Below are 15489 nucleotides of genomic sequence, written 5' to 3'. Positions count from 1 at the left end.
AAAAAGACATTTTATTCAAAAAATTAAAAGATTCAATAAAGAGTTTTATGTAGGAGACAACAGATTAAAGACCAATGAATGTCTAGATGATTAGAGACCAATGAATAAATGTAGGCTAGGGACTTCCCTGGTGGTGCAGTGGTTAAGAATCCGCCTGCCAATGCAGGGAACACGGGTTCAAGTCCTGGTCTGGGAGGATCCCACATGCCGCAGAGCAGCTAAGCCTGTACACTGCAACTACTGAGCCTGCGCTCGAGAGCCCGCGAGCCACAACTACTGAGTGTGCGTGCCACAACTACTGAGCCCGCACGCCACAACTACTAGAGACCAAGCTCTGCAACAAGAGAAGCCACCCCCGTGAGAAACCCGCGCACCCCAACGAACAGTAGCCCCCGCTCACCGCAACTTAGAGAAAGCCTGCACGCAGCAATGAAGACCCAACGCAGCCAAAAATAAATAAATAAATTTTTAAAAAACACAAAAAAACCAAACATTTATTTTAAAAAAATGTAGGCTAAATAGAATACAGCTTTTTCATTAAGTGTCAGGATTGTAAGATTTAATGGATCTAAAATGGATTTGGAACAAATCTAGAAAATTGTAAATTGTACATTTTGTTGTTTTTCCATTCTGGTGCCAACTTCTACCTCTTTTTGCAACATTTTTACTTTGAGGCTTTTTATGTATCATGTTGAATTTGTCCTTAAATGTTATTCTTTTTCATTTATATAGGAAAATAGAATCTTATGATTTTCAAAGTTTTTCATATATATGTGTCAGTTAGGATTATGTTTGGCTGCATATAACCAAAAAAAATATAACAGGACTTAAGTTCTTTGGAATATGAATTATTATCTGTTTTGTTCCTATGTATCCTCAGTATCTTAAAATGTACCTTAAAATGTACCTACTACCTTGTAGTAGATGCTTTCCGTATATATTAGAGTGAACAAATGAATGAATGGTGAGAGGGCTGGTATGGCGACTCCAAAGCTGCTGTTAGGATCTAGGTTCCTTCCAGCTTTCCACACAGAGCCAGGTCTTTAGTAATGCCCTTATTCTCATAGTTCAGGATGGCTCAGAACCAGCATGTGATAGTGTGCCTACTCCCTTTAAGGTGAATTCCCAGGTGACTTTTTGTCTCATTCGCTAAAAGTTAGTCATATCGCCAGGCCGAGTTGCAAGGGCATCTGGGAAGTGCAGTCTCTTAGTTCCGCTGCAGTGTGCTCAGTTAAAGATGGGGTTCCTTTACTGGAAACGAGGAGGCTGGATAAAGGAAGGCAACTAGTACACTCTCTCACAAGTACAATATATCTTTCTTGTTCCTCATTAAAATCCTTGTAAGGTAGATGATGTCATAGCTGTATTGTTATTTATGAAACTAGATTTCAGACTGCTTAAGTAACTGTTTTAGAGCTTATAACATTAAAAAAAAAAAAAACAAAGATCCCATGATCTTTCGAGTGTATCATGCTGTCTCTGTTTTAGTTATAATGGCAATGAAGTAGTGAATCTGTGCAGAAAATTAGTCTCTTGATGTCCTCATTTTTAAAAACAGGTCTGGTAAGATATACACCAATGCGGTGATGTAGTGCTATGCCTGTGTGAAGGGGTTACAAATTATTTTTGTTTGCTGTTTATTTATACAATCTAATTTGATTTAACAATTAATTTCTATTACTATAATTAAATAAGCTAAAGTTTTTCAAATTTCTAGATGAGATGAGGATTGGCATGGCATGTTTGTCCATCTTGTGGGACTTCAACATGTAGCTTCTAAACTTTTCTAATTCTTGGTCAGAGCTGCCGCTTTATTCTGCACTTACAGTAAATAATGTATTTTTTTTGAGTTTTCAGAGATAGTACTGGCTATTGTACTCTATGGGGCATAATGTTCATCGAGAAACAGAATGTAAACTCCAAATGTGGTTGACTAAGTAGTGAAACTTGGAATGCATTTCATAGTATAGCAGAGTTTTAATGTTTATTAAATAATGAAATGCGTGTCTATGACTTGTTTCCACTTAGGATATTGAATCTTTGATGTCTGAAGGTAACAAATCTCGTACAGTTGCTGCAACCAACATGAATGAGGAGAGCAGCCGATCACACGCTGTCTTCAAAATCACCCTCACACACACTTTATATGATGTGAAGTCCGGGGTAGGTGTTCAGATACATGACCTTTTTTTTTTTTTTTCTTTTTTAATTTCTAAAGTGGATCATGGTTTATCTTATTCCCTTCAGGTGTTAGATGACTTAAAGTCCTAGCCAGGCATGTGTATCAATTAGGACTCAGGACGAGAAACAGAAGCCACTCTAGGTAAACAGAAAGGGATTTAATAGAGGGAATTGGATGATTACAAAGTTGTTGGTACACCTTCTGAGGAGTGATTTCTAGACTAAATCTCTAGGAATAACCTCCAGAAGAGCACAGATCTCATCCAGCGAGGATGGTACTGCCCCTAAGGCCACCCCCAGACCTGTGAGTTCCAGGCACTCCCCAGAGCTGTGATCCAGGATAACAGGAGTCAGTGAGGCCACCTTCTCAGAGCCCTGGAAGTTGGAGAATGTGAGCTGGGATGCTTTTTTAGGAAAACTCATATATCCACACTCCTGCTTGCCAGCAGGAAAAAGCCAAAATGGGTGAGGGGGATGACCTCTACTTTGTTTCTGCCTTCTAAATCTTAAGCAAGAATATGCGATTGACAGAACCTAAGTCACATCCTGAGCCTTGGCTGCAATGGAGTCTGAGAAATGTAGGTTTTAGCTCTCCACCCTCTCCAAATAAAGGAAGTTGGAACAGAAGTTATACAAGCTGATGGCCCATAGTCTCTGCCACAGCACTTTTTGAGCTTTAAACTCTGATGGCAAACTGTATAAGCTAATAATACTCTAGCTGATTTAGTGGAGTTTCTTTTGAAGTGTTACCTTCTGCTAAACAGCTAAGTGTTAGAAGGAGTAAGTTATACTGGGGAACTTGTACTATTAGATTCTAGATTTGTAGAATAATTTTTTGAGCATTTGGACTTGAAGCTTATGAAAAATAACAGAGCCAGAGATGTGTATGGTTCTATCACACTGAAAACTTCTGTGTTGGCTCATACATTTGTGCTTTCCCTCTTACTTTTTATGTGAACTTTTGCATATTTTATTACTACCCTCCAGCGAATCAATTTCAAATACCAGAAGCTAAAATGATCACCCTGGCAAAGTGCTGTATTTTGGCAAGATTTTCATTTGCTGAGAGCATATTTTTCTTCTTTTACCATCACAGCAAGATTAGTGCAACGACAAAAAGTTCTTTGTTTTCTATTTCCTTTTCAGCATAAAACAAAAAACATACTGACTTTTTTTTTTTTTTTTTTAAACCAAAAGTACTTTTGATTTGGGAAACTTCATACCCTTTTGTTAGCAACATGTTTATTTATGGAAATAAATATAAATGTATATTTTAAAGGAAAGTTTAAAAAAGTGATCCAGTCTATAGATTTTGGCATTGCTTTCCCACATTTCTTACATTGCTGCTCAAGTATAAAATATCTGTTATGTGTGTGATTTGATAATTGAACATTTTTGATAAAGGAAAATGTCAGTATGTATAATATCTTAACTAGAAAAATATGTAAATTTAATACCTGAAATTATGAAACAAGGGAATTATTATATGAATAATATGAAAAATTTTAGAAAGCATTGGGTCTTTGAGGGATCCTTCTGTTGTATAAAAGTCAGATTTTTTTGTATCATAAGAAATTCAAATATTTTCCTTCAGGATTATTGGTAAATATATATGAAATTTTAAGCATGGTTTCACATATTAAAATTTATACCTTATGAATAGTGCTTTTGTATACTTCTCTAAGAAGATTTTGTTGGGTTCCCTCCAAAATGTACCATATTGGGGGGCACTGTTTTGTTTTGAGATAGTTCTCTGTCTGGATTCGTAGTTGTGTATAATTTTGTGTGTATCTACTGCTAGATTGTGTAGTTTTCTTACACTGTTCTGTAGCAGCACAAATTAACTTTAAAATAACAATAAATACGTTTTAATAAAGGATTTAGATAATAAACTCATTCAGTAGAGATGTATCACTTTCTGAATTCTGTAACTGTTTGTTAGTATTTGTCGATTTGCTTCCTAGACATCTGGAGAGAAAGTGGGCAAGCTGAGCTTGGTTGATTTAGCCGGCAGCGAGCGAGCGACGAAAACGGGAGCGGCAGGTGACAGGCTGAAGGAGGGCAGCAACATTAACAAGTAAGTTGTCCAGAAACCTGCCTCTGTTGCTTCAGTGACTTAGTAGCCAAAAGGGGGAACTTTTGTATTTACTGAAAGAATAGGATTCTGGAATGACTGAGGCTACAAAGAATAAATAGTGTAGAATATTTTTTCATAGATATTTTTTAAGGGCCCGAGCCTGTTTTATGTTTTGTTGAGAGGTCTGCTGGGGCTGAGGAGCACAACCTCAGTCAAGTCCAAGGTTTCCCAAGGGCAGCCCTATTGAGGTTTGGGGCCAGGGAATTCTTTGTCCCAGGGAGTGGTCCTATGCCTCGTAGGATGTTTCGTGGCATGCCTGACCTCTACCCACTAGATGGCGGCAGTACCTGCCATCTCTCTCCCCAACCCGAGTTGTGACAACGTAGATTATCTCCAGATATGGCCAGCTGCTCCCTGTGGGGACATAGTCACCCTCCAGTTGAGAGCCAGTGGTCTAAGCTATAGAAACAAACAAAGATAATCAGAGTATCAGAGTCCAGCTGTGGATCTTGGCGTGGGTGTCACTGTCTGAACAAACAGTAACGTGTACTGGCTACATCGGGCTTTCCTTTTTATGACAGCTGTGGTGCTTATTTATACCAAGATTTTACTTTACAAAGTAATATTTTGTGCACCAAGTCCTTCATATGGTTACACATTTTCTTACCTTAAGCTAAATTGTTAGCCCCTTGGGGGCAGGAATCTTTTCCATCCTTGTGGCTCCCAGAAGGACACATAGCGAGACAGTCATCAGTAACCAGCTGGAGATCATAGAACACCATCATCCAGATGCTACGCTATTATTTATTTATATATATATATGAATGTTTTTGCCTTATACTATGTTTTAGTTAATCGTATTGTGTTTGTGGCATCCTTTCTTAAAGATATGTGGTATTTATGTCATTATCTTGACCTAATGGTTTACAGCTGACTTTTTTTTTTTTTTTTTACAAAAATGAAAAAAAAAATTGAACTAAGCAGTTTTATAGCTTACAGTAGTATTAGAGGGATATCAGCGTTTAGAGTTTATGTGTTCTTAACCTGAGCAGCAAAATGCTGACAACAGTGCTGTTCTCGTGCTGGTACAAAGGCATCTTGATGTTCAGTCTTTGTGCTAAAATGTGACATTTGATACACTCAGGTTTTTACGATTATTACGGTTTGTTGCACCATGCAGGTCCCTCACAACCCTCGGTCTGGTTATCTCAGCCCTAGCAGATCAGGGTGCTGGCAAAAACAAGAATAAATTTGTTCCATATCGTGACTCAGTTCTCACTTGGCTGCTCAAAGTAAGTTTTTTTTCCCCCCTTTCTGGGATGCTCTTGGTGGTTGGTAAAAAGGAAGACTAAAGAGTAGACTATTAATTTCTTCCAATTATAATTTCCTACATCAGTGTTCAAATTTATAATCATTAGACTCTTACATGATAGTCCTAATTTTAATGGATTAAGCATGGGTTTCTTCCTGATTCACCAGGACCCGGAAGCAGGGGGGTTTGCGGCGCACCGAATCGCACAATCGCCTCTGAGATTTGGGGACTAGACCAGGACCTAGTGCTGATCTGATAGCTGAGCGCGTCATAGGAAAGGGGTTTCCACTGTGTTCCAGACCCAGCTGGACTGCTCCATCCTCCTCAGAGACTCCTTTTGTTTGATGGACATTTTGGACCTTCTTTTTCTGTTTAACTTCCAGACTACTCATGATCATTTTAATTTGCTTTCAGCTGCTTAAAACTGTTGTTAAAAGATAGAGTAGAGCACACAGTCATTCACTGGTTAATTGATTCAGCATGAATGAGAGAAATGGAAATGAGAAAGAAAAAACCTGTATGAAGTGCTATGAGGAGGATGTAAGGAAACGCTGGACACTCCTTGCCTTGTAATCACTCAGAGTCTAGTAAGGGAGAGAAGTTGTGTACACAGAATACTATAGCACGAGTTGGTGATTCCATGAGAGAGGAGAAAATGGCATGTAATAGGAGTTTGGTGAAGAGAGAGACTATTTCCAGGTTTCTTCTAGTCTTTCAAGATTCCCTTTGGTCTTGATAGAGCTGATGTGGTGGATTGGGTATTGGACTGGGAGTTAGAGGATATCAAATCTAGTGACAATTTAACTCCTTATAAAGTTGCCAACCCGGAACAAAATATTTTACCTAATGCTCTTTTAAAAAATGTTTTTAAAATGGAAAAATAATTTTGTGAGCCCTGTTTAGTTTCGTTATGGCTTATTTTCTCAGTGATCAAAAATTTCTTGAATACCTGTTACTCACTATGCTAGTGGTTGAGCATGTAAAGATGAGTTAAGCGCAGGCAGCTTAGGAGAGAACACAGCTTCTGAGTTATTCCATGACATGTTTAGAGAACCGTGTTTGTAAAGGGAGTAGAGTTTTCTCCTAGTTTCTACACCCTCTCAAAGGCTTTACTAGTATTCAACTTTACTTTCTAAAACTCTACACAGTGTTTGAGCATGCTTTATTAAGTGAAATTTGCCGCAGTAGAAAATCAGGTAGCTTACTTCCTTTGGCCAAAATGCAATAAAAGTAGAAATTTAAAACAAAAGAATAGGGACTTCCTTGGTGACACAGAGGTTAAGAATCCGCCTGCCAATGCAGAGGACGTGGATTCGAGCCCTGGTCTGGGAAGATCCCACGTGCCGCAGAGCAACTAAGCCTGTGCGCCACAACTACTGAGCCTGCCCTCTAGAGCCCGCAAGCCACAACTACTGAGCCCGCTCGCCTAGAGCCCGTGCTCCGCAACAAGAGAAGCCACCGCAATGAGAAGCCCGCGTGTAGCAACAAAGACCCAACACAGCCAAAAATAAATAAATAAATATAACCAAAAAAACAAAAGGATAAACAAAATTTGATGATTTAAAACCACTTGTAAATAACTCTTGAATTAAACGGATACATATTATAAAACATTTAATTACCAAGGAAATAATTGTCTGGTCCTCAAGTGTCAGTAATTAACCTTGAAGTCTTATTTGTTTAATTTCCGGAAGAATTCTCAATACAATACTTCTTCCTCATACTTTCCACAGAAACATCTCCTGATCATTCCTGATGATTTCTGGATGTGCCTGATTTAAAAGAATATTCATTGTCCTGTTGTTCCAGTGTTGCTGCTTCAGTCCATTTAACCCAACAATAAGAAATACCTTCTGTTAAGTTGACATAGTTAAAATGGCCTAGGTTAATTATTGAGTGTCCATCCCATAGGCTGGAGGCCAGGAGAGCTTGGGTCAGGAGAATCAGGTACTGTGCAAAGTGCTTCACATACATTATCTCATTGATTCCTTGGAAGGCAGATAGATGGTGGTGTTCCCATTTTACAGATGTGGCAACGGACACAGAACCTGCAAGTGATAGAACCAAGATTGGAATCCAGGGCTGACTTTGCTGCCCATCTTCTGTTGCCTAGGCTGTGCTCTTCTTACCAAAGGTTTCTTTTCACTAGAAAGAGAAGCACCTTACTTTTACCAAATGTGATAGAAACTGTTGAATATAATTGAATTTGAAGAACAAAACTAAACACTTTTTTAAAAAGCTCACTTTATCTTCTGTTTAATAAAATTAGGCTATAATTGTAACTTCTATGTGTTAATTCTTAGGCTAAAAAAATGAATAGTTTCCTTGATTTTTGTCATATTTTTCCTGAAAAACTACATGACCTTCTTTGCGATGTTTGACTTTTGCACAAGATCATAAGTAGGGGCATTTTTGTAAAACCTATGCCGTGGTTTAAACAGTTTCCCCCAAAGCCTTTTGGAATCCATTGCTACACAAATCATTCTCCTTTAAAGTGTCTTTTATGTCCCTGTTGATTTTTCCTTCTTTAATTCTTAATTAGTCTAACTCTTCCTGATCCTCGTTTGACTTGGTATGATTCTAGTATTCTCCAATGTGACTTTCATCGAACTCATAAAATTGCTCATCCTTTATAAGATTTGCAGTTTCTTTTTAAAGTTTTTTTTTGCATTGTGTTCGCATTATAACTATGTAGTGCTCTTGACGCTATAGCATCTGAGTCAGAGAAACTGCTCACACTTGGTGATATAGCAGGTGGGGGGGTGACGTGGGGGGATGGGGATGGATGTGATTGCTCTTCTCTCAGGCAGGGTTGAGTGCTTACTCACTTGGTAAGTGGTCAGTGGAGAACTGTTTCATATTAAGATGATGTTTGCTTCTCTCTGTGACCTTCTAAATATAGGTCTCAATATCAAGTAACTTCCGGTAATGAGTGCTCCAATAATGAATATCTTTGGAATTCATCTACTTTTTTGCATCCTTACTGCCAGTTACTTAATGAATAATGAAGGCTTTCTTCTCTCGCCTGGGTGATTGAAACTTCTTTCCTGAGCTTTCCTAGTTCATTCCGTTCTTTACAGTTAGGTTGCTGTCTTTCTAAATTAATACTCTTCTTAAACTTAAATCTCTTCAATAACTCTCCAGGGGCCCTTATGATAAAGTACAAGTTCCTTAAAGACTTGTGGTTTACTAGGCCCCTCCCTGCTTGTCAGTGTTCAGCTTTTGCTTCTTGACATTATCAGTTCTAGCTGAGTGATGAGTACTTTTACTCCTAGGACTTTGCTCTTACTCTGCTGGGAACAGCCTTCCTCCTCTCTTCAGTCCCCCTTCCTACTTCCCTCCCCCATCCCCTTAACCTAGGTGATGCTTATTCATCTTTAGGTGTCAAATGTCACTTTCTCTGGGAGTCTTTTCTAACCTTTCAAGACTGGGCTTTCTGCTTTTTCTCTGTTTTCCCAGACCCGATTGTATTTACCTCTACTTTAGTTCTTAGCATATAGTATTTGCTCACCAGCATTGCCCTCTAGATGGTAAACTCCGTGAAGAGTTGAATGAATGAATAATTTCAGCTCTGCTCTGCACTAACATTATGACCTTTGGTAAGCCTGTCAATCTTCCTGGGTCTCATTTTCTCGTCTGTAAAATGAAATAATTTGATTAGGTGACTTCAAAGAGTTCTTTCAGCTTTAAAAAATTCTGACTTCCAAAATTCTTTCTCATGTCCATTTAATTTGCAGTTTCTGCGTTTGAAACAAAGCTCATCTGATTTGCCTAATTAAACAATTAAAGAGTAAACAAGAAGCATTATACTTTCTCCTTGAATGAGTGCCAGTTCTTTTGTTGCTGTTTCCTTTTTGCTGATGGCATGAGGCCATTTTTGAATATGAGCATATTGTTGCTCACGCACAAGGGCTTTTAAAATGTCAAGTATTTGTTGTTTGCCAGGTTTCCTTTTCTCAGCACAAATTGAAGCACAGTATGCATGCTTTTCTCCCGTGGTAGTTATTGTTACGAATCCCCTTCTACCCAACCGCATTTGCTGTTCCTGTGGGCTAAGAGAATGCAGTGGTTCTGGAAGGGCAGAACTGCGCCACGGCACCGCTTGTGAACTGAATTCCAGCCTGAGATGTAATTCCTATGATCTTGGTATATGACATTTGAATTCCATTACCGTGCATGGGATTCTTCTTGACATCTTTCTGGAAGTTGCCAAAGCTGGGCACCAGCAATGTGAGATCAGTGTCTGGAAGTGAAGTGAAGCAAGCAGTCATCCAGGCTTTGCAGAAATTGCCTTTGCTTCCTAAAGCCCAGATTACTTTCATTTCCTTCCTTTTCACGCATCGAAGAGTATTTCCTTCAATGACATAATTATCTTAGCTGTGTTTTCTGTGGAAAACCAAAATTTTAGTAATGGATGAATAAGGGGACGTACTGTTTGTGATTATATTCAACTATTAGCAACACCTAGGGAATAATTTTGTTTCTGGCACTAGGACAGAACAATTTGGAAAGGCTTCAGGTCTGAACTCTCTCTGTTGCCAGGTGTTATTTTGTTACTGTGCTATTGTGGGTAGCTGTGGGGGAGTGGAAATCATATTGGACTGGAAGGTAGAATACAACTGGGCTGGAATGTTTTCACTTCACTAGTTCTGGATCTGTAGGCAGGGTATTTAACCTCCTTTGTCAGAACAAACCTCTGGTTTTTCATCAGTAAAATGGGGATACTAATACTCTAATTCACAAAAGGCTGAGGACTGAATAATCTCTGCACAAAGTTGTATAAATCACGGGTGGTTCAAGCAAATTTTAGAAATATTGATAACGGAAAACATTTCTATCTTCAAAAGTAAGAATTTTGTACTGGTTAATGCAGCCCAGAGATAGAGTTGGCTTTCTTGTGATCTAATGAATTCCTCATTAGTGGCCAGCCTGAGTGTTCTCTCTAATATTGTGAGTCTATAATTCAGTGATACTTTACTACTGAAAGGGGGCATTGAATCTAGTCTTCTGGGTAACTCTCATCCTGGGATAGTGTAGTGGGAGTTATCTATAGCTGTGCAACAGATTACCCTGAAAACTTAATAGCTGGGAGCAGCCATCGTTTGTTACCTCAGAGTTTCTCTGGGTCAGGATTCCAGGTGCAGCCGAAGTGTTCTGGGCGGGGTCTCTCCCATGGCTGCAGTGCAGGCGTCGTCTGGGGCTGCGGTCCTTGCCGGGCTGCTGAGGTTGGATCTGCTCACCTGAGTGCTTGTGGGCAGGTGTCAGAAGATGTGTTTCCAAACTCACTCCTGAGGTCTCTTCCTAGGGCTGCCTCACCTCATGGCAGTGGTTTCCCTGAGTGAGAGAAAACACCCACAACCGAAGCCAGTCTTTTATAATCTAATCTCAGACGTGTCAGGCCATCAGTTGTGTGTTCTCTTCCTTAGAGGCAGATCAGCAAGTTCCGCCCACACTCAGGGAAGGGGAAGACACAGTGGTGTGAATTCCAGGAGGCGCACATCTCTGGGGGCCATCTCAGAGGCCGCCTGCGCAGCTGGATTTCATGCAGCCTTTGTGTGGCGAAGCGGCGTGGGGTAGACTTGACTTCCCAAGTCCTGTTTTGTAATCCTGAGTTATATCTAGTTATTTTTTAATGTTCTCAAGGGGAAGTCGTTTTTTGAATTTGTTGAAGCCCATCCTAAAGTCCCTTTAGCGGTTTTCTGTAATGGAGATGAATGTCTTTTTTTCAGCATCCTTGTCTGAACTCTAGAAGCGGTTGTATAGAACTTGAAGCCCGTTTCAGTAGTTTTTGAAGTGCTGTCAGATGGAATACGATGAAGTACCTTCACTGTATCTTTTGTTTTCTAAGACTGTAATTGTACCTTATGTTTTTAAAAATTTACAAGGTGCTTGATAGCATTATAACAGCACCACTTTCTGAGCCATTATTTAGGCTTCACAGAGACTCCAGGTACATGGCGTTATGGAGTAGATTGTAGGTAATCACTCTTTGATCAAATACTGTTACGACTGTTCAGTCTTCTCAGGGAGGTTTCGTAGGCATTTAAGAAAGCATCCTTTTTTAATCTGAGCAGTCTGCTGACTTATGGTATCATGTTGCCTGTTAAAAGAGGACGAATTGACTTAGAATTAATTTTTATTAAACTGAAATAAGTGTGGGCTTCATTGTATTTCCCAGTTCTTTCTCAAAAACCAAAGGTCCCTTTTGCAGAAAAGTAGCTTGCCGGCGAAGAAAGAGCACGGGACTGGGAGCCAGTATACCTGTACTTAAGTCCTGGCTTTGTCCTTAAATCTGTGTTTGACCTTGGGACATTATCTCATCATGTGGGGCTTCAGCGTTCCCATATGATGTTTTCTTCCAACTTTAAAATGGTATTCAATTTCTTTTCTCCTCCAGGACAGTCTTGGGGGTAACAGCAAGACAGCCATGGTAGCTACTGTGAGTCCGGCCGCTGACAACTATGACGAAACCCTTTCAACCCTGCGGTATGCAGATCGTGCCAAGAACATTGTGAACCACGCTGTGGTGAATGAGGATCCCAATGCACGGATTATCCGGGATCTCCGGGAAGAAGTAGAAAAACTCCGAGAGCAGCTAACCAAAGCAGAGGTATGAGGCACAGCTGAGCAGCAGCATGGGTCTAGGAAAATCTAGTAAAGATAGAACTTGAATTTCCTTCCCCCAGGGCCATAAGTGATGAGTAGAATTTTTGAATTTCCTATAGGAAGAGAAATTTGAGATGAGTAATAAAGGAAGACAGATAAATTGTCATAGTTGAAATTTAGATAGTTTTTACAGGTGTTAAAGGATTGCATAGGAGTAGAGAATAAGGGGAATTGAGAAAATGTTTCTTTCCACAGTATAGGCAGCAGATGAGAAAAGAGGTACAGTAGAATAGGGTAGAGAAAGAGAGATGCTTGAAACTAAAATAGATACAACTTAATAGTAGTGCAGCAAATGGTGGCGAATGTGCATAGGCTAATTAGAAGAGGAATCAAACAGATTTTTGTTGTATCAGATGTTCACAGGTTGAAGTCCAAACAGAAATCCTAAGGAGGTCTTGCACACCGTAATAAGCTAGTTTTTCCATGTTATGGGTTAATTATGTTCATAGGAAAAAATATAGCAGAAGTAGCCATCTGTTTAAAAGTGTTCTGTTTCACTATCCTTTGTACATTCTATAGTGTATGATATTTATGTTCCATTACTGAATTTAAAGCCTACACAATTCTAACCAAAAATCTTTTTTAAAATTTTTAAAGATTTATTTTTAAAAATTTATTTTACTGAGGTATAGTTGATTTATAGTGTTGTGTTAATTTCTGCTGTGCAGCACAGTGATTCAGTTCTATACATATTCTTTTTCATATTCTTTTCCATTATGGTTTATTACAGGATATCGAATATAGTTCCCTGTGCTATTCAGTAGGACCTTTTTGTTTATCCATTCTATACATAATAGTTTCAAATGCTTATCCTTTTATCAAAAATGGGATAGAGTGTCAGATTCAGGATCCCTACTTTAATTAACATTTCTGTTCCCATGATTTCCAAGCACTGTGGGATTCTTTCTTGGGCCTGAGACCATAGCGCTCTTCTTTCTCATGACCTGTTTTCTGATAGTATAACAGTAAATTACATGGTCAAAACAATTATCTTGATTGTATTTTTGCCTGTTGAATCTTATCCTGTTTTTACAGGAATAATTTTACAGTTCATCAAGATTCTTTGAAAGTTTGTTTCTGTCTTCCTGGTATCAGTAACACCATCCAGTTTTCAACATGTGCAAATTTAGTCTGCATATATTTGAAGAAATACCCAAAGTCATCAATAAAGAGTAGAATGAGTCACACATATGCGTCTAGACCTATTGAGATTTTAAAAAATAAGCCCTTGGTAGCTTGAACTTTTTATCTCCCTAAATGTAATTAGATCTCACAGTAACAACAGGTTAGAGAAACATGAAAAGGTTAAGTCTTCTTTCAAACCCACTGGATAACTGGGTGAGTCTGTGGGACCCACACGGTCTGGATGCTGCGGGTCAGTGACAGTCCTTGTGTCTTAGGCAGGTCAGGGACCCCAGCGAGCTGTAGAGCTAAGAGGAGTCAGGTTGTTCGTCTTGTTCTCCTGGATTTCGCGAATTCTTTTTTCAGGGCATCGTACAGACATTCCATGAAATAAACATTTTGCTTGCAGGCAATGAAATCTCCAGAGCTGAAAGACCGGCTGGAAGAATCAGAGAAGCTAATCCAGGAAATGACTGTGACCTGGGAGGAGAAATTAAGGAAAACCGAGGAGATTGCCCAGGTTCGTGCTTCCTGCTTAAGGAGAGAGAAACGTCGTGGCAGTTTGCGCAGTGCAACGCAGCGCATGTTTCTGATTTCTTTTTGATTTTTAGCTTTGAAGATGGAGAATCTAGCAGATTAAGATTTAAATAAGATCTAAATCCAGGAGTCTGTATTTACAAAGTTCATTTGAAGGATAAAGACATAATTACAATTAATGGATTGTTCATTATGTAAGAAATATATTTTTGGTATCATAAAATTTTTTAAATGATATAACTAGCCATTGGCTCTGAACACCCAATTCTGTTAAGTGCTTTGCAAACGTAAGGAACTTACCCAACTGCAAAATTATTCGTAGTAGATATTTAGGCTATGAGCTTCTTGCTTCCATACGACAACTCAGTAAAAGTAATATGAAATACTTAAATCTGAGGTGACTGTCTCTCATTTTTAGACCATTAAATATAAAGTGGTGAAATCTTCCAGTGGGTGCATTAGCACTTGGAGAAAATCCTAAAATGTCCAACTGTGTGCTTAGTAAAAGGTTTACTCTGTGACTTTCCTCTTAGATGCTTATTCATTCTCTGTTTTAGAAATATATATGATAATGTGGAGGTCAGTACCGCACTGAGCAGTCTTCTCATGATTGGATAACTCTGATGGTAGCTATTTAACTGAAATCTTTTATTCTTCCATTTCTGCTCATTGGCCTTAGTTTGTTCTTCCAAAGCTAAGAGAATAAGTGCCCCACTTGTATGTAGTAACTAATAATAACAATAATAACCAATACTTATTGGGTACACGTACATGTTGGGTCCTATGCTAAGCACTTTTAAATATACAGTATTTTATTTAATCCTCCCAATAGCCCTGCAAGATAGGGTCTGTTATTACCCAGATATTGCAAGTCACCTCTACCTCTTCCCCTCCTTTTCTAAAATTAAAAATTTCTTGTGTTTTCAACTGTTCCTTGTATTAACAAAATAGAACTTGCTACTTCTTTTGTTACCCAGTAGATTCCATCTTTCAATGTGCTGTCCAGAATCAATCGATACATCAGATGTTGTAGGACAGTACTATTATTATGTAGCATAAGGTGGATGTTAGATTTATATTAGTGCAGACTAGGATTTAAGTTGATTTTTAAACATTTTTATTACAGTCCTTTTCAAAATAAATAAAAATATGAGTGTAAGAGTGTAATAAATCCACATGTACCCGTTACCCAATTTCATTAAAGACCAACATAAGACAAGTCTTGTTCTACCTGTATCCCTGCACTGAGTTATTTTAAAGCATATCCCTCAAATTACAGAGAAGAGAATACACCAGTGTATAAACTTTACTTCTCATTACATATTACACTTGCTGTTTTTCATAAATTCTTATTTAATAAGAATTCTAATTATCATCCAGTTTGGAACTAATTTATATGAGCATTTTTGAGCTGCTCTGAAAATAAAACATGGACTTTGAAGTGCTATCGTACTTGGGTTGCTTTGCTCTGATGCAAAGCAGGGGAGGTCTAAGTGAGAGTGTGGTGCTGATGCGGCTTATCTGTAGCATCTTTCCTCACCTAGCCGTCCTCTCCCTCGGTCATATGCCCCTTTTGAGGACAGCCTGATTTTAT

General features: G+C 38.8%; 1 protein-coding gene across 4 annotated transcripts in view; it reads left to right on the top strand.

Moving 5' to 3' along the window:
- KIF13B (kinesin family member 13B) overlaps positions 1-15489 on the top strand; it is a 193261-nt gene that overhangs the window by 74060 nt on the left and 103712 nt on the right. For all 4 annotated transcript variants that reach the window (XM_082468815.1, XM_082468814.1, XM_082468813.1 and 1 more), the window contains 5 exons: positions 2029-2163; positions 4146-4258; positions 5439-5550; positions 11968-12180; positions 13768-13878. In XM_082468815.1, coding sequence (XP_082324941.1) covers positions 2029-2163; positions 4146-4258; positions 5439-5550; positions 11968-12180; positions 13768-13878 — 684 coding nt within the window. The remainder of the gene's footprint in view (positions 1-2028; positions 2164-4145; positions 4259-5438; positions 5551-11967; positions 12181-13767; positions 13879-15489) is intronic.

This window comes from Balaenoptera physalus (assembly GCF_965194825.1).
Source record: "Balaenoptera physalus genome assembly, chromosome: 7".
Lineage (NCBI taxonomy): Eukaryota > Metazoa > Chordata > Mammalia > Artiodactyla > Balaenopteridae > Balaenoptera > Balaenoptera physalus.
The sequence above is the reverse complement of the archived record's forward strand: the minus strand, read 5'-3'. Positions and strand labels throughout refer to the sequence as shown.